Source organism: Numenius arquata, chromosome Z (assembly GCF_964106895.1).
Source record: "Numenius arquata chromosome Z, bNumArq3.hap1.1, whole genome shotgun sequence".
Classification (NCBI taxonomy): Eukaryota; Metazoa; Chordata; class Aves; order Charadriiformes; family Scolopacidae; genus Numenius; species Numenius arquata.
This window is the reverse complement of record NC_133616.1, coordinates 31,145,152-31,166,136: the sequence shown is the minus strand read 5'-3', so window position 1 is coordinate 31,166,136 and position 20,985 is coordinate 31,145,152. Positions and strand designations below refer to the sequence as shown.

Below are 20,985 nucleotides of genomic sequence, written 5' to 3'. Positions count from 1 at the left end.
GACAACAGAGGCGTAAGGTCATAGAAAGGACTGCTTGCATATAGATAGTTGCTGATCGAGGCACTTATCTGGCCGTGCCCGGTTAGTGCAGTCTGTCCTCTCTTCTTGTTAAATTGCTTTCTCTTTTCATGGGTGAGGGACTCTTTATACAGGGTGCACGTGTGTGTGTATGGGAGTCTGAGTGCCAACAACTGGAGTCATACCATGGATCAGAGGATTCATGTGGTGTGGCAACTAGAGACCAGAGTGAGTGGAGTTCAGTGCCAGCATCTGGACTGAGACCTTGGCTGTAGGGGACCCCATGTCTGTGGTGGCAGCAGCTGGAGCAGGTGTGGGTCTGAGTGCCAGTAGCTAGACTGGGACCTCGGGGGAGAGGGCCCCTGTGCCTGGGTGGTGGCAGCTGGGGAGACCTGAGTGACACCAAGTGTAAGTCCCTGGGATGAGACAAGGGATCAAATGCCGATGTTGTGGGTGCCAGAGCAAGCGGGTGTGCAAGCATGTGAGTGCGGGCAAAGATCCAGCTGGATAAGCCAGCGAGTATGTGCAGTGGCCTGGGAGGCAGGGGGTGGAGGCCTTTAAAAGCAAGATCACAGGAGGAGCTGGGACCCCATCAGAAGGACCAAGGGAGTCTGAGACAGCTGTTGGAGAGATCCTGGGGTCTGGGGAGTCTCTGTGGGAGAGCCCCATTGGTTCTGTGTGTGTGTCTATAAGGGAGAGACCTTGGGGGTTTGGTACTGGGGGAGCAAGAGAGTCCTGGCCAGCTCTGGGCGGAGCTGTGTCGGGGGAGTGGGGATTATGTCAGTACCAGCAACTGGAGAGGGGCTGCAGACCTTGTGTCTAAATGCTAGACTAGGAGACTTGGATCCAGGGGCAGCTAGCAGGCAGACAATGTCTGAGCACAGCTGCAGAGGAACCCACCTTGTATGTATACATGTTCCCAGCAGCGGAACTCTGTCAGAGAGAGGAACAGGATGAAGCTGTTGATGCAGTTTGTGCAAGTGCTCCACCCGTCCGTCTGTGTCATTCCATGGAAGTGGCTGAATCACCATCCCTGGAGGGATTTAAAAGACAGGTAGATGTGGTGCTTAGGGACATGGTTTAGGGGTGGTTTTGGCAGTGTTAGCTTAATGGTTGGACTTGATGATCTTAAAGGTCCCTTCCAGCATAGACAATTCTGTGGTTCTATCTGTGTGGCTGGCTCTGTGTGTGTGTATGGATACAATGTGGTGTACACATGAGTTCTGTGTCCATGTCCCTACTGGGAACACATGGTCAGCTCGTACTGGTTGGACCTGTGGACATGGGGCTGAGGCAGCCTCACCACTCTTGGACTGCCAGGTCTGCCTGATTCCCCTGATGTGCAGAACTGTTGCTTTCAGCCATAATCACAGTGCCATGCTCTGCGTGCTGGATACTTTCCAAAACAAAAAGACACAGAGCTGTATTTGGAATGCAACAGCTGGAATGTTTTACTGTATTCTGCTGTATCCTATGAACAATATTTATGCACTTACCTGTGAATTTACTGCCGAATTTACATCCATAAAACTACTAGTTGTAGCTGAGAACTATATATTATTTTCTGCAGAGAAATTAATCTTTCTCCCTTTGTTACTCTTGTTGCTTTACTGAATTAATGACTGATGTCTACCCCAACCTTAAAAGATGCCCTGCTCTCTTACTGGTGTATAGTCTTAGTTGCACTTTATTGTTGAATCTGACATTGGAGACAAGTCTTAGTTTTAATAATACTTGAATTACTGAAACTAATTCCATATGGAAATGGAATTTGGAAATAGAATATGGAAACATTATCCATATACTGGGAACTGAGAGCAGCTTATGCAAGGTATGATTGCACCCTTCCTGAGGCTTCTGGAGCACAGGAAAGCAGCTTTGGATAGCCACATTTGGTTTTGCTGCACATCTCCCCTGTTTTCAAACATGTATCTTGATGGAACTGTATAAAAAGGTATATTTCCTCTCAGTATGCTGAAGGAAGAATACAAATTAGACTAAGGTTAATGACAGGTACAGTTAAAGTATTGTTTATGGGCAAAGGGGAAGCAAAGTTTATATATAAAACTGAGAATTTTTTGCTATTATACCAAGCCTGCATGTGTCTACACTACATCATTACATCAGTCATAAAATCATGGTGGTACCATGTAAAGTTAGCAAAAATAAAACAAATTAGGCATGGAAAACTGATCAGTTAGCCAAAGTACTGCCAGAGACAAGCTAAATAACACCAAGCTGCAGATGGGTCAAGAAAAGCTTAGATAGAGCAGGCCTGACAAACCTCAGGCCTGAGGCCTGGCAAACTCAGTACAAAACTTACGGCCTGCTGCTAGGAATGGAGACAGAGTACCCCAGGGCTACATGGTAACAACAGTTCCCTGGGACTGCAGGGATTAGTTGTAGTAGTTACAGTGTATTGTAGCACACTTAGCATGTGTAGTTTGTATCTTGGTCACATTTTCTATTTAATAAGCAGTGCTACATGTGTAAAACTATGTTGTGGAGCTAAAGACTGCTGGTCAAACAGAAGACCAGTGACTGAAGTTAGCACCAGGCTTTTCGAAACTGCCTTCATCACCAGAAGGGATGAAAGGTGTACCCAGCTGATACAGACTACACAATGCCTCAGAGCACCTCTGGTTCTCTGGTATTCCCTCTAACATCCACAGGGACTGCTACGGAGAGTAACCAGAGCCCATTGTGACACCAGTCCCTGTGACCTCTGCGTATACCTGAGAGGAGAGGGCAGCAGCCTCTACAAACTCTGCAAAGATAATCCAGGAGTGCCAGGGAACCTCTTTCAGGGTGTCAGGCATGATCTGATACCGAAGGGCTCTGTTAGACTGGCAAAATGTGGCAACGTGAGAAGGGCAGTACAAACAAAAAACGAAATGTTAAACACTTCTCTATTCTTCAGTTTCTTATAGTGAAGAAAATGCTTTCTAGTAAACACTAAATCAAATCCCACCAGAAAAGAAGAAGAGAATCAGATCATGGGAGTGGGTACTGCCTGGTTAGCATTTACAGCACTTGTGATGCAGGAATCCTTTTCCAAATAGAAAACCAAAATGAGCAAATATGAGTTGACTGTATCATTATCCCTGGGAATTATTAAGCAGCAGCATATCTCTTCAGTAGCTTCTTCACCTTGAAGTCACAGGCTGAAACAGATCTATTCCACACATTGCTATCCAGTGCGTTCCTCTCAGTTGCAGATTTCACCACCTAAATTAACAGTGTGTTTTGATGTTAAAAAATCAGAAATTTGATGAGTTGGAATCAAAATTACCTGTCCAGTTTTGTCCTTGCAGTTAAAAAAAGAGGCACACTGGTCATGGGAGCCGGTGCCAAACATTAAGGTAATCAATACAACTAATTCAGCTAATATTTTCATAGGATTTAAATTGTTTAGTAATAAACATGACAAGTGTAAATGGCAAATTTACTTATACAGGTAGGTAGTGTACATGAAACAGCCACAAAACCAGACAAAACAGTCAGAAACCAGTCTGAGAAGCCTCCTTCCAGTAAGAACAAATGACTACAAAAACATTCCCAGAATGAAGAGGAAGCTTCTAGTTTAATAGCAACTTTACTAAGCTGATAAATGCTTTAGTTAACTAAGAGGATTAGATAACAATGGGACTTCCCTTACTACAAATAAAAAAATGCTGTGTCAAAGCCAAAGGTTTATATCCACTCCGTGTACGTGCCTGGATTTTCAAAGTTCACATATCTATATATACTCACGCACTTCCTTTTTTCAAAAGTGAAATAGTAAGAGGAAAACAAAAAACAAAAATCTTCAAGGATGTAATAATTTTCTGTCATTAACGTAAGACAGTAGAAATTCGGGGTTTCTGAACACTCACTCCCAAACCAAAATTAAGCAATTGTCACAAGTTAAAGAATTAATTACCTTGAGGTTAAAAAAGTCTTCTGGTCATTCATGTTTACAGTCAGTACACTTCTAGCCTACTCAGATAGATACACAATGGTAAAACCAGGAAAACAGTTTGCTAAAGACTATGAACTTAGGGCATTGATTTTTTCTTTTATATTTTATCTATTTATTTTGTATTCTTTATTGATTTATCTTTTTCAAACTATTTAATTATTTTGATCCAGCATCTTTAAACTTATAAGGTATTAAGTAAGCACTTGCTCTTCCATTTTGGAGAATGCTGATGTATTTTGGAATTTAATTTTGTAGATAATCTTTCCAGTTCAATGGAATCAATCAGGCAGACCGATACAGATGTAACCTTCTTTCCAAATATTCATTCTACAGGCTATCTCTAGCATGATTTTCTTCCTTCTTAATCTGGATTATCAAACTGAAGTAGATAATGCATTGTTTTACACCCAAATCATTATGGTAAAATTCAAACTGATTCATTGAAGTGCACCACACACAAAGATAATAGAAATAACTCTTTCTGACTTTCAAAAATTTCTTCTGGCTGTTCTTCTCTGTTCCTTTTTCTTTCTTGTCATGTAAAAAGCAAATTTAATTTATCCAATAAACATCTGCATTGGCACAAGTTACAGTTATTTCCATTTTTAGGTTATTTCATTTTTTTCAGTTAAGTACCACAAACAAAATTTTTAAGATTTAACTATTTATGGACCAACTATTTGTGGAGAAAATACATCTTATCATTTAAATCTTTTAGAAAAGATGACACGAACGAAGTAGATGTGACTGCCTGGCTCATGGCTGTCAGTTTTGCATTACCACAAAATGTCTTTATGACCGCACGTGGGCCTTCTGTGATGGCAGTAAACCCTCTAGCTTTCTGGACTAATGGAACACTGCCTGCCTTCAGAAATGCCAACAATCTAACAGCACTATGCAATATGTGATGTTGCCTGTTTTTTTTTTTCCTGTGGCCTCCATAGCATGACCTGACAGATCGGTGGTCAAGAGATCATAGCCTGGAGCAGTACTTGAACAAGAGCCTATGCCCAAGCCTAGCTTTATAGTGCTGTACTCCACAGGAGAACAGTTCCCAGTAGATGATGTGCCAGCACATCAAGAATAAGGCACTGTACCAAAGCAGACTTAGCAGCACCGCTTAACACAGCTCTTGTTTTTCATTACGTGTTTGAAACACAGTGGTAGCAAGACACTGGTGGAGGGGTAAGGCAGGTATGAATCAGCCAAGCGGGACAGCAATTCTTGATTTGATTGTGGCTCTTAAGAGGTGTTTCTGATTTCCTGTGACAGCCACTCAAATGCAGAGCAGCAACGTGGCTGGGGGCACGGGAAGTGGAATGGGGCAGGCAACGTCCCCCAGTGTGGCACCACAAACATTCACAGTTATCAGTGAAATCACACTGTTCAGTGAGTGTGCGGAGAAGCAAGCAGCTATCAGCAAGGAAAGGCAAGAGCTGCAGCCCCTGTCACAGATGGGTTCCTCCCCAGTGTCTGCAGTCCAGTGTAGCTCAAACCTGCCTCCCCTCTACGTGCATAAGACACAGCGGCTCTTTTATGCCCTAAGCAAAACTATCCTCTGTTCTTTCTGCTACTTCCTAAATCCTTAATCCTTTCTTTAGAAACCAGCCCCATTTCCCTAGCAATCAGCCACAGTTTCTCCTCCTGTTCTCTATTCTTATATTATTGAAATCTGCTGCCCCATCATGTTAACCCCTCCATGGAAACCAGACCTCTGCAATAGAGGTCTACTGCACTCTGAAATACCTTCCTGCTCAAGAAAAGAAGACATTTGGACAGACCAAAATGGTTTGCTTGGCTGCAAGGTGCTCAGTGGGTGAGCAAAGATGACATCTTTGCTAACCTGCTTTGAGCGAAAATTCCATTCTTTCAAATTCACCAGTGGGAGAGCCATCAACTACAATTTTCTCTGATGAAGCCCAATTAAGGATAGACCTGTCAGCGACTGCCAGCACAGTACTGCCATCTTGCGTGGAGCTGGAGTATAGCGGGAAATGTGTCCCCTGGCACTCTGCGGCACCACCAGTGGCAGGCAAGACCTCAGGGAGCTGGGAGCCACCTTCCTGTTCATCACACGAGCCACCACTCCAGCGCACTTGGAGGACGGATTTTTCTGCTCAGGGATGGACGGGTCTGTTATCAGCAGCGTGTAATTTAATCTATTAGTTCTAATTTTTTCTGTCCTCTGCCTTCTCATTGTCTGATCCTTTCTTACAGGATCTCTCTCCCTCCTTCTCAGTACACTACCATTTACTTATGTTTTCAGTTCCTCCCCATAATTATGCCAATCTGCATTTTTCATAACATTTTACACAACGACCACACCAGTCACGTATCTAACAGACTTCCATTTATCCTTCCACAAAACCTTACTGCCTCCGTGGATGGCAGGCAATTAGAATTAAGTACAGGTAGTCCAACACATCCTCCAGTTCTCTGCACAAGATTGTCATTTTGTGAGTCAGCTTCCCTGTTTCCCACTCCCTTGGTTGTTGCTGTCATTCACTGTACCCTTGTGACAGAGAATGTTTTGATTCTAGATACAACCTTACGCACATATTAAACTCCAGAGAAGTTTGCCAGAACAGGGCTTTTCAATGTTCCTTGTCTATGATTGGCAGCTAGTTATTTCAGATAAGCCAAGACTTATGCAGGGATTTTATTCAAATGAGCAATATAATACCTTCAGTAAAACTATTAACTGTGGGTAAACCCCTTACTTTTAAAGATGTATGCAGAATCTTGGGCCAGATGCCTTCATCCTTGCAAGTGCTTGCATCTATAAGCTGTTAAAACAACACTTACTCTACACTGTAAGTTAGCAGTGAAAGTTTGACATGGACTAGTCTGTCAAACCTCTGGAGCTGAAAATACATCCTACTATCATGTTTTTAAAGTTTCTATCTCCTTATAAATTAAAACTATGTGTGGTCAAAAGATTAAGTACTTTTGAAAGTCAGGCATTTTCAAAATATCACACAAAAAAAATATCAAGTTCTTGGAAAGAGTTCAAATAAAAATGCCAAGCAAATTTCCCACAACAGAAAAAAAAAATTCTTTTTTCCTTACTTTTCTGCTATTGTGGTATTTGCCTTTTTTTTTTTTTTTTTTTGCTATTTTTCCCTGTTAACAAAAGGGGAAGAGGGAAAAATGGGAAGATAGCTGGCTTCTCAGACACTTTTTTCAAAAAACAACCTTTGCAAGAGTGTATGCATTTAGAAAACGAATTAGTAATAACAAGAATCACTTGCAGGTCAAGCAATTAGCAGGTGTAGGTGTTTGAAAATGACACTCATTACATCTGAATCTTGAACTAGAAGGCTCTTTGTGGAAAAAGATGATTAATTTTTGTTTTAAGGTGAGATGTCAAATTCCACTACGAGGTGGTGTTTGAGGTGCCCTATGTTGTCACAGACTGGTGTTGGAAACTTTAATGAGATACTCTTTAGTGCCAAAAGAATCCTGGGAATCCTGTCCAATTATTTGCATCACTGCTTAAAAGGCCAACTGACAGAGCACAATTTTTGTCTCAACACTTTTTTAATAATGAAAATTTAATTTCTTTGGATTTCAATGTCAGCCTTTAATTATGGATGATGATGCCATGAAAACATTCTGACACGCGATGAAAGGCGGAGTAAGACAAGAACCCTGAGCGTCAAAGCCATTTCATGCCCTTCTTTGCTAATTGATACTTAGTACCTGGTTGCATGGTGCTGGAGCCGTGACCCTGCCAGGGCCTGTGTGCACGTTTAATGTGGAGACGGGTTCCTGGAAGCTTCTCAGGACATGTTTCTATGGACAAGAAAAAAAAAAAAAAAAAGGCAGGAAAATTATATGCGGCCCACTGTGGGACTGGCACTTTCCACCCAGCACATTTTTATTAATACTCACCTGGGCTGCAAGAACCAGTGTGAGACCCACTGCTTCTTCACACCTTTAGTTCTGGAGTTACGTGAAACCTGTGGTGGTGTGTCAACGACAACCATGAATGGTATCCCTCAGTCAAAAACATACCCGGTACCAGCCCGGCTTGATTGCAACCGCATTTTTTCCAGGCTGATGGCGGGTTTAGGGTGTTCACTTGAAATTAGCTTAACAAGACAATAAAAAAAAGGCCGAGTGTGTAACCCGGTTACCACAGAAGCCAACGGCCCCCGCAGCCGTTCCCAACGCCGGCCCGGCCGCCGCTCTCCCTCAGGCCCCGCCGTGGGCTGGGCCGGGCCCCGCCGAGCGCTTCAGCCGGCTGGGGAGCCACCGGGCCGCGGCCGGCGGCGGGGTCGGCCGTGAGGCTCGGGGCCCGTCCGGGCACTCCGGCGCCGGCCTTGAAACCCCGCCCCGCTCCGCCGGCTCCCGCCAATCGCGGGCAGCGCGGGCGGGGCGGCCGGGGCCCTGCTGCGGCCTGTTGCCCTCTGCTCGCGGCCGGTCGGCGCCTTTCCTGGAGGTGAGGTGAGGTGAGGTGTAGGCGGTGGCAGGCCGCACCGCACCGCGGCGGTGCCCTCTGCCGGGAGCGGGGCTGGTGGGGCAAGCCCGCCGGGCGCGAAGAGGCGGCCCCCGCAGCCGAGGCGGGCGCCGGAGGCCCGCGGGTGCGACCGGTTCCCCCGCGGCGCGGTGCGACCTGCCCGCCGCGCTGCCCCCGCGGCCTGCCCGCTGCCTCCGCCCCGGGACAGGCTCCTCCCGGGGGCGGGCCGGGCCGGGCCGAGTTGAGCCGCCCGCGTTACGCGCTTCGTCTCTTCTGCGCTTCAGGGCACGATGGGGTTCGTCTTCTCGAAGTCCATGAACGACAGCCTGAAAGCCCAGCAGGAGTTTATGGTGATGAACTCACGGCTTCAGGTAACGCGTGTGTGTGGAGGAAGGTCGCCCACGGCCCCCTTCCCGCGCCGAGCTGGGCGTGCGGCTCGGCCCGCGGGCGTTTGCTTTGCTCGCCTCCCCGCCCAGGGTGCAAGGCGCTCCATTTACGCGCTCCACCAGTGCCGTTGTGGTCGGCTAACACAGCAGGCTCAGGTGCGTGAAGCACCTGCTCTCTGGATCCAGAAGCTTCCTCGGCAGGCTGTATTGACAGGTTGGAGAGGTGGAAACTGTCCTTACGGTAGCCAGACCCTAAAAACACAGTTTTGGAAACTGACCGTGAACAGTCCCCTGAAGCACAAGTGGGCTCCTCCAGTGTTAAGCAACATGTTAAAGCGAATCAGTAACAGCATGGTTACTAAAACATTGATACTGTTCTCGTAAAATATGTTTCAGCTCTTCCACTAGACAAAATCTTTCAAACTCTTCCCTTAGGGTCAGTTAGGTAACTGCAGTTATTCCACAATCTCTAGAATTTCAGCTGTTCCTTGTTCTAGAAACCTCAAACTAAGTAGGATATAGGGGATTGTTTATTCCCTCTCATAAAATAATAAAATTGCAGCAGAGAAAAAAAAAAAAGGAAAACCAGTTGGACTAAGGTTCAGAAGGTTGTGCTGAACAGAACTTATGCTGTAGCGCTAGTCATAGCTTTCTGATTCGTTGTTAGGTACCCTATGATCTGCAGCTTGTTTATGTGCTAAATACTGGAATGCAATCTGAAGGGCTTAGCTGGAGTTTGTCCCTTTAGTTTTGCATTTAAATTGAATACAGGTAAATTAAAAATGTTTGAAGTAGTGATGGACAAACTTCCAATTTAATAAGTTGCCAGTAGATGGCACACTCTAGTTTTCAAAGCAGCCTGCAGGTACTGGGTTTTGTAGGATCACATGTAAACTGAACTCCAGAGGTGACCCTGAAAATGTGGCTAGGAAGGAGAAAGACAGCACGAGGAAAGATACTATAGTAAAATACTGGGTAGCTCTTAACTGTTTAAAGAAAATCAACTTTTTGCAAGGTTTGTAAATGTCATTTTCTGTCTGTGCTGCATTATGTGTTTCTCAAATGCAACCACAAATTTTGTGTACAAACAATTTATATTTATTTTTTTCCCTATACAAAGGGACTCCTCCCACCCCAAAAGTTTTTGGAAATCCAGATGATGGGAAGGTTTTTGGTTTGAGAGAATGATGATGAAATTAAAGTGGAGGTGTGCTTCATTATCTGCTTCTCTGCTGTGCAGAATGAAGGACAGAGTTGAGGAAACAGCTCAGATTCCAGCGAGTGTTTATAGGGTGTTGCAGGCTTTGAATGACAAACAGTCTTTGGCCTCCTGACCCCAGATGCCTAACAACTCTTGTTCTAGCCCAAATGCTCAGGCTAACAAAAAATAAACTTCTTCGAAGACAGTTACAAACCCTTTCAAGATTGCATACATACAAATTTTTACAAGTTGCTATTTAGGAACACTCCCTTTGTTGTATTTCTTCTTTTTGACAATAGTAATAACGTAGTAGATTTATTTCTAACACTGTAAATGCCTGATCATATCTGATTTGTACTATGTTGCAGACACACCAACCATGTTAGAGAACATGTCTCTTTTAAAAATGCATAAAGTGGGCCGTTGTGTCAGGTGCAAAAGATACAGTGGGGGAAAGGGGAGTACTAAATTTTGTGTCATAAAGGGATGGAAGACAATGGCTCTGCTCTGAGCTTGGGGAGAGTGTAGGGAAGAGAAAAAGACTGCCAGTTGTCTTTTCCATATGTGAGTAAAACCTGTGATGTGTCTGGAGTTTAGTGTTAGACAAACTACTTTCAGATTATTTGTGCAAAATAATATAGCCTGATCTGCTTGCTTTTAGGCAGAATTTCTAACTGTAAATACCTGGAGAAGTTAGGTCATGTGAGGACCAGAATGAAATAGCTTAACTTTAACACTGGATATTCTCTTATGGTGAAATACTGGGATTTGGATGCTATTGGTTCTCCCATGTTTCTCTGAAAACCATCATATTTATTAGTAAAATAGAAGCTTCTACTTCAAGCAATACAATGCATTTGCTATGAGAGGTTAAAAAATACTGATTGGTTTTAAATGTAAATCTATCCCAAAATAACATGTGGGATTGAAACCTCTTGGAGCTTTTCGTAGCTTCTGAATGTACTTTGGAGTGTCCCGTGATTACAATGTTGAGGGAATAGGGTACTATTGTTACTCTAAGCCAGTTGGTGTGGATCAGGAAGTCATCAAAATCATTTCTTCTAAAATGGCCTCCCTACTAGCAATGGTAGTGTGACACAGTCAGAATCTGTGAAGGTTTCTCCTGTTCCTTGTACGTGAGGAGAGGTCATAAAGTTACTGGAAATTGTTTGGAACAGGATTTTTGTGCTATCAGTTTCCAAGACAGAACACTTTTTTTTTTTTCTTTTTATTTAAAAACAACAACAACAACAAAAAAACCCACCACAAATTAAGTATATGCTCTCCTCTGAATAGAGAGAAGATACAAAGCTGTTCAGTCATTGACTTACCCTCTGTGGAGGTTCGTAGGTTGGAAGGAGACTGTTGCAAAAATTGGAAGGTTAGTAATATGACAGATATTGATAAAGACCCCTCCAAATCCTAAGGCTTGGTGCATGCTAAAGCTCAGTCAGTTTTAGAGTTGCTTTGCTGTATGCTGACACTCAAACCAGCTTGACTACTTCAGAATAAGGGAATGTTAAAAGATGTAAAGTTGCATGCATATTTTTTTTTCTTTAGACCCTTCCTGGGATAACTCTGAAAAGAAGGGATTGTGGCCTTGGAAATTGCATCTTAGTACATTTTGGAAGAATAATAAAACCTCAACTGTCAGTTTGCCTTGATATTGAAGGACTTGCTGGTTGTTTGTATTGTCTTGGTCTGGCTCCAGAATGAAATACCAGTCTGTATCAAGTGGAGAGTGTTCATGGTAAAAGTTTGTTGAGGCTTCATTTTTATCATGAGTCTGCTCCTTAGAGTGTAAGTTGCAAAATTCTTTCCAAACACTTAATGTATCAGATCTACAGCTGAAAGCCTAGCATATGGCTTTGCTAAGTGTTTTTAGCCTGGCTGAATGGTTAAGAGAAGGTTCCAGGTCTCAGAGCATTTATAGCAGATTATTTATTTTCATGAGCTATGTAGGTCCTCTTAACATAGTTAAAAGCAAGAATTTCATGTATTTCTTGTGTTGAAGTGCTATGTTCTGTATTTTCTGTTCTGATTAGACTTCTATTCCTTGCCATTTTTTTCAAAAACCCAAATGTATACTTTGAAAAAACTATTTCAATAACTATTTGCTAAGAAAGCTGTTTTCATATGTACAAGTCAACCTGGAAAAAGATACACATTTTGAAACTGGCAATTAAGAATGCAGCAATATTTGTGGGTGATCGTTCATTCCTCAGTATGGATTAGAATACTTTATTTTAAGAAACTGGCTGAATTCACATACTTTGAAGCTTGCTTAGGACTACTGTGATGAGACAGGCTTAAGTATAATATAACTACATTGTCTTCAAATAATTAAAAAAATATTAAAACAACCTTGTGTACTCTATATGTAGTGTTATTTAGAGTGATAAAAAGCAAACTCATAGTAGAAGGTCATGGCACAGTACAGATTAAAAATTAAATTTTAATTTCTTACTGTTGATGAATTCAATTTTAGGACTACATGGAGCAAAGCTTACTAAATTAATTTTGCACTACAGAAGAATATTTCTGTGCTGATGTGTAAATGACATTCTAACTTAAAGACTTTTACTTTAGGTTATAGACATAAAAAGCCCAAGCTCTCCTGTGATATTTTTGCCAAGCTTTCTCATGCATATAGAGGAATCAAAAATGCTTTTTTGTTTTGAATGGAACCCCACCAACTCAGTACTGTGCCACTCCCTCCTCGCCCTTCTTCCCCCTGTCTTACCTGCCCTAGGTTAGATTTTAGTTTCTGCCTTGCTCTTATTTTTATAGAGGTAATACTGCTTTTGGCTCCAAAAAGTTGCTTTTCCTTGCTTTGCTTGGGAAACTCTACACAGAGGAAACTAAGTCAATTCCCAGGTTTCCTGTATAAAGTCTCTCTGTAAGTAGTCAGTGAACTACACAGAAGGTAACCCTTCAGAGGAGGAGGGCGAGATTTTGTTTTATAAGGGGTTTTGGGGTTATTTTTCCTGTGGTATTATGAGAGTTGAATGACATGAAGATATCTTGCTATGTGTGAGAATAATACTGCATAGTGAACAGTGATTTCTAGCCTGTGAAATTAAAAATTTAAGTCCTTGTAGCATTTTATATCCTTGATAACTGTTTTCAATTATATCTCCACGTATAAGGTGTTTTCTTACAGAATGAGAAGAAATTTTCATTGAAACTGCAGAAAACATTGGTGGTACACCAAGTCATCTAATGACTGGCCTTTTTACTCTTTCATATATTAGCTTGCAACATCATTAATAATTACATCTGAATTGATGACTAGTTTATAGTTTTGTTATATCATTCTTTTCTTTTCTTTTTTTTTTTTTTTTAACATGAGATGACAAAAATGGGAAGACAGTATCTGACTGATTTATTTGTGATATCTTTGTGTATAGCAATCATACCTAAGGAGTTAAGTACTATCTTGATGCTGTCTAGCTATTGAAGTTTTCACCTGCTTACCCAGTTTTGGAAAAACTGTACAAAAAACAATGAAGAGAAAGACAAACTCTGATTTTGGTCAGAGAATAGAAGAGAAAAATCTGTTGTATAGGGGACTGCCTGGTGAAGTGAATGAGGGCAGGTCAGCTGAAAAAGCAGGAATTGTGTATCCCCGCCTGGATGCAGTCCTGAGTAATGTGCTACAGGCAATTCTGCTTTGGTAGGGGAGTTGGAAGGGACCTTCTAGAGATCATCTAGTCCAACTCCAACAATTCCGTGATTCTGTATAGCTGGAGTTTAGGCCATGTGGAAAAGATTAATTCCTAGTTTGTTGAATTGCTAAATGTGATACTGATCAGCTTCTAAACAATGAACTTCTTTTTTTTTCCAATAATTTAGAGCACAAGAAATCCTCTAAACTATTGCAGAACATTTATACTCATGTTTTTTAGTAAAAAAAAAAAACAACAAACCAAAACCAGAGAATGAAAAACCTCTGTGTTTTCTCCAAATGAAACAATAAATCACATTACCCCAACCTAAAAAATTGTTCCTAGTATAGCAACACAATAGGAGCATTTTGCTGTCGTGAGACATGTTAAGTAAACCAATCTAGAACATATCTGTTGCTTGCAGAAGCTTTTATGAGTGACAACATGCTGGAGTTTCTGCAGTATTGATGGGTCTGGAGAAAGGCTTGTACATGCACAGCCTGAGAAGCACTTCCTTCCAAGCAGGAAGAACAAGAGCTGTTTCTAGTCCCAAAATTGCAACATCATGGTAGTAACTGAGATGTGGTAGGACAGCTCATGCAACTGGAAGTAATGGACAGATACAAGGTCTTCAGGAGAGAGAGGTAGGGAAGTCAAGGAGAAGGGCTGCCTGTGGTGTGAAGGAGTAGCTTGTGGGTTCAGGTGAGAGGAGAGCCACAAAACGTGATACCGGTGGGAGTGTGCTGCAGACCACCAATCAGGGTGACAAAGTACTTCATGTACTTTAAACAACTTAGGAAAGCCTCTGGATTACCGCCTGTGGTTCTCACGATTCTTCAGTCTCCTTAACATCTTCTGGAAGGGCCATAAAGCAGGACATAAGCACTTGAGTACATTTCTGGAAAATGTGAGGGATAACTGATATAGGTAGGTACTGGATGGGTCATCCAGGGCTCACGCACAGCTGGATTTGTTACTCACAAATGGGGAAGAACTGATTTGAAGATGTAGTATCAAAAGCAGTATTGGTTGTGGTGACGAGATCAGGGTCCTGAGGGGACTGAGGAAGGCAGGTAGCATAGTGCAGACCCCGGACATTGGAACAGCAGATTTTGTCTTATTCAGGGAACTGGTAGGTGAGATGCCATAGGAAGCAGCTCTGGAGGATACAAGAGTTCAGGAAAGCTGACGTGTTTAGGGACAACCTCTTCTAGTGTCCCTAGCAAGACAGTGACCCTGGCAACAATACAGGCTGGGGTCTGACAACTGGGGAGCAACTTTGTAGAGATGTAGGGGACACTGGAAGACAGCAACCAGAGCACAAGCCAGCAGTGTGCCCTGGCAGCAAAGAGAGTCAAAAGGACCAACGAGGAAGGCTTTTATAAGCAGCAGTGCAGCCAGTAGGTTGAGGAAAATGAGTGTTGCCTTCTGTTCAGTGCTTTGTTAAAAGCATTTAAATACTGTATCCAGGTTTTGCTCCTTTTCTTTTCCTCCCGTACAAGAAAAATGTAGATGAAAAGGAGCGGGTTTAGCAGCAGACCATCAAGATGGTCAAGGGCTTGATCAGTTCTTGAGAGGAGGCCAGGTGAGTTGGACTTACTCAGCATGGAGAGGGATGTCTTCTGGATTGCAGAGCCAACAGCAGCTCTCCAGCAACAGTGAGGTTATCAAGAAAGCAGAGCCAGGGTGTTCACAGTGGTGGATTGCAGGAGGGTGAGAGATAGTGGGTATCCATTGAAACAGGATGGGGGAGCAGTTCAAACTGAATATAAGGAGAAATCTTTTCCCTCACAAGGGCAACCCAGCAATGGAGCAGAGGCTCAGTGAAGCTGTGCAACCTCCATCCTTGAAGGTTTTCAAGACCTGACTGGATAAAGCCCTCAGGAACCTGGTCGGATCACATAGCTGACCCTGTTCTGAGCAGGACCTGCTGAGGTCCCATCCAACCTGAGTTAGTTTGTGATGCTGACCACCCTGGAAGCGGGCACAGACTGTGGCCCACTTTAATTTGTGGGTCCTATGAGGTAGGATTTCCTCACATCTGCTTCTACCCAGACTGAGAACTACGAGTTACTGCTTGATGTCTGCACTCCTGTTGAGTACTGCGTGCACAGCAGTGATCTGAAACAAGCTGTGGCTTGGTCTAACTGTAAACTGACAGTTGTTAGATAGACTTTGTGTGTGAGTACAGATACTGATACAGAAGTAACCTCACAAGGAAGGGAATTTAGAATTAAAACCTCAGTGTGCCCTGCATGTCAGATTGCAAAAACTAAGCAAATACCTGCTTGTCTGTGAGAGTAATTTACTTGAAACAGAATTGTACAAAAGTCTCCTGTATATTTTGTAAGTTTTATAATATATATTGCTGTGTTCACATGTAAGTTTCCCCAACACTGCTTAATATTACGTATTCAGCAGTAGCGCATACAGAAATTGGTTAAAATGAGCAATTCCAGTAAGAAGCTATGACCGTTATTTAAGCAAATCTTGTTTAAACAATCTTGCTTTAAGATTACAGCAAGTTGGCTCTGCCAGACATTCAGGGGCAGATCAGACTCATAGGAGTGGAAGACTGGAAGACTGGAATTCTTGAAAAATGCAAGTTTTAGGAGAAAATGACACAGGAGGAGCCAAAAAATCACTGAAAGTGCTGTGAAGAAAAGAAACTACCTAGTGCTTAGGGCATATAATTTTTTTTCTGTGGCTAACAGATTTTTGTTGTTGTTTTGGGATAGCAGTTCAGAGTGATTCGGAGTTTTTTTCAGTTGAGTTTTGGTTTTTTTTCCTTATCAGACAAAAGGATAATCTTCTCTGTGGGAAAGCATAATTGCATTCAGGAGTCAGAGATAATCCTCCAAATTAATCTTTGATGGCAGTCACATAACGTTTGAGAAAATAAACAGGCTAGGAAAATAATATACTTCTGACAAATCTTGTATTTACCCATAATAAAAATGTTTGATTATAACCTCCTGTCTGCAATATGAATCTCTGGATGGTCTCATTCCTGTTCTCCTGCCATCCCTCCTCTTTCCCTATTTTATTGTGTCAGACTGTAAAGTGCATTCTTCTCCCCAGGTAATATTGGAGAGCCAGGAAACAGTCATAGATCTGCTTTCATAGCAGTTAGTCTCTGGGAGTTTATAGACTTGCTCCCTGTGTGCTCCCTGTGTAGGCATGGCGAAGGTTCCATATGCCTCGGTGAAAAAAATGGCAATATCAAATAAAGCTGGAACAGTAAGGTGTTATTTTTCTATCTGGACAGTTGCAGTGCAATTACATCCTCTTTTCTGAAAATCCATGCTAGTCTCTCCTTGTTTTTTCAAATCTTTTCCCTCTTTTGGGGTCCCTAACATCATATAGGTACATTTTGGGGCATGGGAAAACTAAATTACCCTATTCTAATGAGGGCCAGCTGGTGGTCTTGAAGCTCCTCTGCAGTTCTGTACCTAATTGGATACATTTATGCTCCTTTATCCTTTCCCGCCCCCCCCCCCCCCCCCCACGCCTTGTTTTTTTTTGGTGTTGGGTTTTTTCCTTCTTTAACAGCTCCTTTTGAAGCTTTAGTAATGATACAAAATATTAAGGGAAATAAAAACAAGACTTTTTTTCCCCAGTTAGTAAAAATTGTTAAGTTGAATAGCTGGGAAGATAGTATAAAACATTGCTAGGGAAATTCATCTTCCAGTACAGTAACGCATAGTCTGACTTTTTAAAGATGAAAAAGAAAATAGCAGTTTCTCTGTAAATGAAATATCCTTTTGGACACAGCACAAAAATGCCAAAAACGTATTTGACTTCTGCAGATTCTGTACCTGTAGAAATAATTTGCTTAATTGATTCAAATTATAAATCATAAGATTTCTACTTCTGAAAATTACTCTCCATTGTTCTGTGTTTTCAGGTCTTGCCTATGGAGAAAGATGTATGCATTTTACACTGTATGCATGAGCTATGGCACATGCATTCGAGATCCAGCTTGAAGGGAAACTGCTGTTGCATGTTTTCCATATCTGCAAATGGCTGTAATGCTCTTGATCTCATAAGAATATGATTTGGAACATTATTTCATCGTAATGTTAATGTGTGAACATTAATTAGACAGTAATTTGATGTTAAAACAGATGTGTGACAAAAGTATTTGTGTTTGGAAAAACTGTCAAAAACTCAGTGAAAGCATAGATAAATGCAATTTAATATATTTTTTCTTTCCTCTACACTGTCAGCACTTGGTTGGAGGCAGAACCAAGAGCTATGATTGCATTACTTTCCTGCCAGGGTTGTATTGCCTTAAGAGGTTTGCATTGAATGGCAATAAATGAAAGGAATGAGGCAGTTTTAATTTTCAAGAGTTTGTCCTTAAATCTGAAATGAAAGAATAGAAGTACCCTGTAGCAAGCTTCTTAATAGGCCATGTCTTATAACCAAATTATATTGGACTTTTTTTTTCTGAATTAAAGTAATAGTAACAGTCAAAAAATAAAGTTAGACCTATTATAATCAATGAAAAAGGACCAGAACATTTCAGTTTATATCCAGACATTCAGCAGTTTCTCAAAATAAAATCTGGCCATAATTCAGTGAAATGTTTGTGTAAAATTTTAGGTTGGCAGATTAGTTTAGTATTCTGATTGTCGTGATGAATTGGAAAATGCCTGAAATAATAGGCAATGGTATAATAGGTAATAGAATAAATACCAGTTCAGAGCATTATATCCAAGAAGGAAAGGTTAAATAGATTAACCAAGTATAAGTGATTAGACTTCAGGAGCTTGAAAAAGATTTAGGTTTTATATACTTGTGCATAAATATCGGTATATTTTTAATATATTTGTACTTATATACTGACATATAAGCTGAATCAACAGCACAGATTCTTGTAAAAAGCCAATCTAATTGCAGATTTATTAACCGGGGATAAAATTACTCAATTTGCACTACTGATGACTTTGCTGGGAAAAAGATTTTAATACTTCTTTTAATGAGCAGACAAGCTGTAGAAAGTTCAGAGGATGGTAGCAAGAATAATAAAGGCATTAGAACCTATGAGAAAAGGATGACAAAATCGTATTTGTCTCATGCTGTAAACACTTCTGTTATGAATTTTAAGTTTGTGTGTGTTGATGGAGTTTTTTTAATCCACTCATTTTTCTCATACATCCTTGTAGAAATATTGAATCTCTTCCATGGCAAAAGCAAGCAAGCAAGCAAGAATTGGGATAAATATTAGGAGACTTTGAGTGCTTAACTGTCATTATATTAGTTACTTAAGAAAGGCAGTGAAATCTGTCACTGGTGATCTTAATTGGGAAAAATAAATGTTTATTTCAGCTCCTTGCATTCAGGCTAACTTTAAAGGGCCTCTGAATGTGCTTTCTAGCCTTATCCTCATGACTATGCAAGCACAGAAGGTGAAGTACCTGAACGGACTGCAGGTCCCATTAACTGAGGGCTGGCTAATATGTAACAATTCTTTCTTCTAGATTTATTTTGCACTTAATACTGTTTCTTCTTTAATAACATCTCTTTCCAAACTTTACAATTTCTAACCAGCTCAAACACATAAGTAAATGTGATATTTTTGTTTTTGTTTTTTAATACAGAAATTTCCTGGTTTTAAGGACTTAACACTGATTTTTCTGTGGGTGCTGTTATATTATGCTGTGTTGTGTTGCCCGTGAGATTTTTATCTAGCAAAGATTACAAGGTATTGTAACTTCAGTTATACAGCTGTTTGTTATTGGTGTTTGGTTTTCATCTCAATGGCTTTTTGAAAATGTACACAACAATCATAAGGTTTATATATGCCCAGTAAGAAATAAGTTTAAACCTTTCAACAGGAGTTTAATGGGGTTTTTTACCTATTGGGAAGTACCTGATAATCTGGTTATCCTCCTAGTGGTTTTTGAAGTTCTTACTTTTTAAGAAACAGAAGTTTCTGTGGTAACATATGTTACAGGATATAGTGAAAGAGACAGCTGAAGCATTTTAAACATTTGTTCAAGTGAAAAATGAGATTACTCGTTTAGCATAGATGAAATACAAGTAGTATTTGTACATGCATAGTTAAGAAGACAAAAGTTTTTTTTTCTATACAAATATGTACACCTTCCTTAAGTTATTGTTTGTGAGATTTGAATTGAATAATGGATTCTACTGTCCTTAGGATATATTAATACATAACACTTTGCTGAACTTCCTTTACTACTACTACTTTACTACTATTTTACCTACTACTACTGCAACTGCTGAGAATTTTGTGAGGGAGAGATGAGGAAAACCTGATTTATTTATCAGGCAGCTCAATGATCTCCTCTACCCTAACTGGGAAGGAATTCATATTTGAGGGAAAGGTTTTATATGCATAATTTTTATTTCAGTTAAATTAAAAGTGTATTAAGAATGTAAAGATTACAAGATAGGTCAGTACGAGTTCTGTGACAAACTAGACTTTCTGTTTTAGTAATTCAACTTAAAAAGAAACACAACATGTTAATGAAAACCAGAGGAGAAGAAAACAAAACTTTTGAAAAGGGAAAATATTAACATTTGTTTGATATGTAGTAAACTAAGAATACTGCATCTTAGACAGGTGAGATGAATTGACCTAATAAGCCTATCATTTTGTTCTTGGTATGAACCTGTAACTTTTACATGTTCCTGCCCTTATCCTTGGATGTTTTTTGAGTAATGAGCTAAAAGTAAGAATGAAAAAGAGAGTATAAGAAAGTATGAGTAAGGACAGGGGGAAATGCTCTCTGTTTTATTTGAAGATGAAGTATATTTGCAGATAGTATTGTAGGATTTTGTTGGGGTTTTTCTTAATAAATTATATTAACCCATTACTCAGTCAACATACTATTGATGATTTATCAGTTGATTATAAAATGAGGTGGCTGTTGAAAGGCTATGATTTGACTCTCAGCAAGAAGAACGGCTAATATTAAAATGCCAATGAGTTTCTGAACAATAAAACTTCTTTCTGTGCTTTATCACTTTCATTGATCAAAAAAGAAAGAGAACTTACACATGCATAAGCTGCTTTCTATAGGGTCCTTCCTGTGCCTAATAAAATTTGTGTGATGACATTCTTTCCATCTACGGATTTGCCAACTTATCTTTTGTTGGTAGAAGATCAGCCACATCCCTGATGATACCTGAACAATTTAATTTTTCCTAATGTCTTAGACACTGAGTAATTTTCTGCAGGGTTTTTGTAGGTCCCTAACTTTCTCAGTGAAAAATTTAGAGAGGAAAATTAGTCAAAAAATATTTTTTTTAGGTTC

General features: G+C 40.8%; 1 protein-coding gene across 1 annotated transcript in view; it reads left to right on the top strand.

Annotated features, from left to right (window-relative positions):
- Positions 1-8,371: 8,371 nt before the first annotated feature.
- PLGRKT (plasminogen receptor with a C-terminal lysine) overlaps positions 8,372-20,985 on the top strand; it is a 31,685-nt gene continuing 19,071 nt past the window's right edge. The window contains exons 1-2 of the mRNA XM_074166413.1: positions 8,372-8,423; positions 8,726-8,812. Coding sequence (XP_074022514.1) covers positions 8,732-8,812 — 81 coding nt within the window. The 5' untranslated portion in view covers positions 8,372-8,423; positions 8,726-8,731. The remainder of the gene's footprint in view (positions 8,424-8,725; positions 8,813-20,985) is intronic.